We start from the raw sequence: 1,741 nt of genomic DNA, 5'->3' as shown, positions 1-1,741 counted from the left end.
TCCCAGCCAGCGGATCATGGTGGACCCAAGGCCACAATTGGCCAGTTTCGCCAAGAGGTGACTGTGAGATACCAGATCAAAGGCTTTTTTGAAGTCAAGATATACGACATCAATCTCTTCTCCCTTGTCCAGGTGATAGGTCACCTGGTCATAGAAGGAAATGAGATTAGTCAAGCAAGACCTAGCCGCAACAAACCCGTGCTGGCTATCCCTTAGGATGTTGGCATCGGCCAGTCCATTAAGGATGGCCTTTTTAATAAACTTTTCTAAGATCTTCCCTGGGATAGAAGTCAGGCTGATGGGCCTATACTTAGCCAGATCCACTTTTCTCCCTTTCTCGAAGATAGGCACCATGTTTCCTTTCTGCATCTCCATTTCATCTCACTCACCTTCATCAGGTTCACTGCACACCATGCAGGTGTAATGCAGTTTGAGAAATACTTTTCAAGGCTATTCAAAAATCTCTAGATCCAACAACTTTCTGTTATTCAACAGGGTCTGATCTTAGGTAAAGCAGCGTAATAGTGAAAGGTTCTAACCCATTATCAATTGTTTAAACCATCCACCATTAATTCCAACAGAGAGCACATACCAGGTCCTGCATCTCCTTCTGCAGCCGCACCAAAGCTTTCCTTGTTCCTACAGCAAACACATAAGTATCCATGTCTTCATCATTCATTGTCACTTTTATTTGCTGGGAAATAAAAAGGAGTAAGTCCAATTAAGACTAATACAATGAACTCTGCAGTCCATGGAGCACCTGCAAAGGTCAGATGCAAATCTTGTTGAGGAACCAGTGCTCTCCCCATTTCCAAATTAGCTACCCTTTATTTTTGTATATCCAAGATGGAGAAAAAAAATCTCAGAGCAGGTGGTATATACATGTGCTATTCCAACAGAATTAAACTGTTCTCTCTCATGCCTGGATTTAGTAGCTTTGTTTTCATGTCCTAAAAGGACAAGTTAGCTTTCTAATCTTGTTAAATATTTGAGTTTTCAATTTCAGGATTTAAGGGCAGCAAGAGATATACCCAAGCTACAAAAGGACTCCAGTGGCAGCATGAGTCATAGCAGACTAATTACTTGGTTTTAGGTAGAATAAAGAATAATGCATCAAATATCTATCTATCTATCTAGATAGATAGATAGATACATAGATAGATATATAGATAGATAGATATACATAGATATACACACACACACACACACACCACACAAGACCTGGTAATCACTTTCAGTAACTCATAATCTGCTGCGGTTTTCTCCTTTAATGAAGAAAAATGTAGGAAATCATGGATTTACTCTTGCAGGCTGGCAGCTTGGGACTGGGGGGAGCAAGACACAGGGGATGCCACGTGCATGTCTGTGCACACACATGCACATGGCCAGCGATACAGCCAAGCAGCAGTGGAGAGCCCCCAGCTGTCTGCAAGTAAGTCTAGGAGGGAAAGAGGGAAGGAAGGAGGCGGCAAATTGAGTCCCCCATTGTGAGAGAGGAAGCAAGGCAGGGTTGGCAGCTGGGGCTGGGAACATTACCCAGACAGGATGGTGCCCAGGGCCTGGGTGGGAATGTGCAGCTGTGGGACCCAGCTGAGGGAACGCGAGGGAACTGTGGCTCATCTGGGGGGCAGTAGGGAGGGGGGCTGGCTCCCCATCACTGCTCACATTCCCAGGGAGGGGATGGGTGTCAGAGGTGACCTGTTGGGACGACAAGGGGGTAAATACTTGCCCCCCCCCCCCC

The 1,741-nt window shown here is 45.4% G+C and overlaps 1 protein-coding gene across 1 annotated transcript in view; it reads right to left on the bottom strand.

The window, feature by feature from the left end:
* The window catches only part of CCDC47 (coiled-coil domain containing 47), a 26,895-nt gene that overhangs the window by 18,357 nt on the left and 6,797 nt on the right, over positions 1-1,741 (bottom strand). Inside the window, exon 6 of the mRNA XM_019548462.1 lies at positions 593-694. Coding sequence (XP_019404007.1) covers positions 593-694 — 102 coding nt within the window. The remainder of the gene's footprint in view (positions 1-592; positions 695-1,741) is intronic.

This window comes from Crocodylus porosus, unplaced genomic scaffold (assembly GCF_001723895.1).
Source record: "Crocodylus porosus isolate Cpor-Errol unplaced genomic scaffold, CroPor_comp1, whole genome shotgun sequence".
Lineage (NCBI taxonomy): Eukaryota > Metazoa > Chordata > Crocodylia > Crocodylidae > Crocodylus > Crocodylus porosus.
This window is presented reverse-complemented; position numbering and strand designations above follow the sequence as displayed.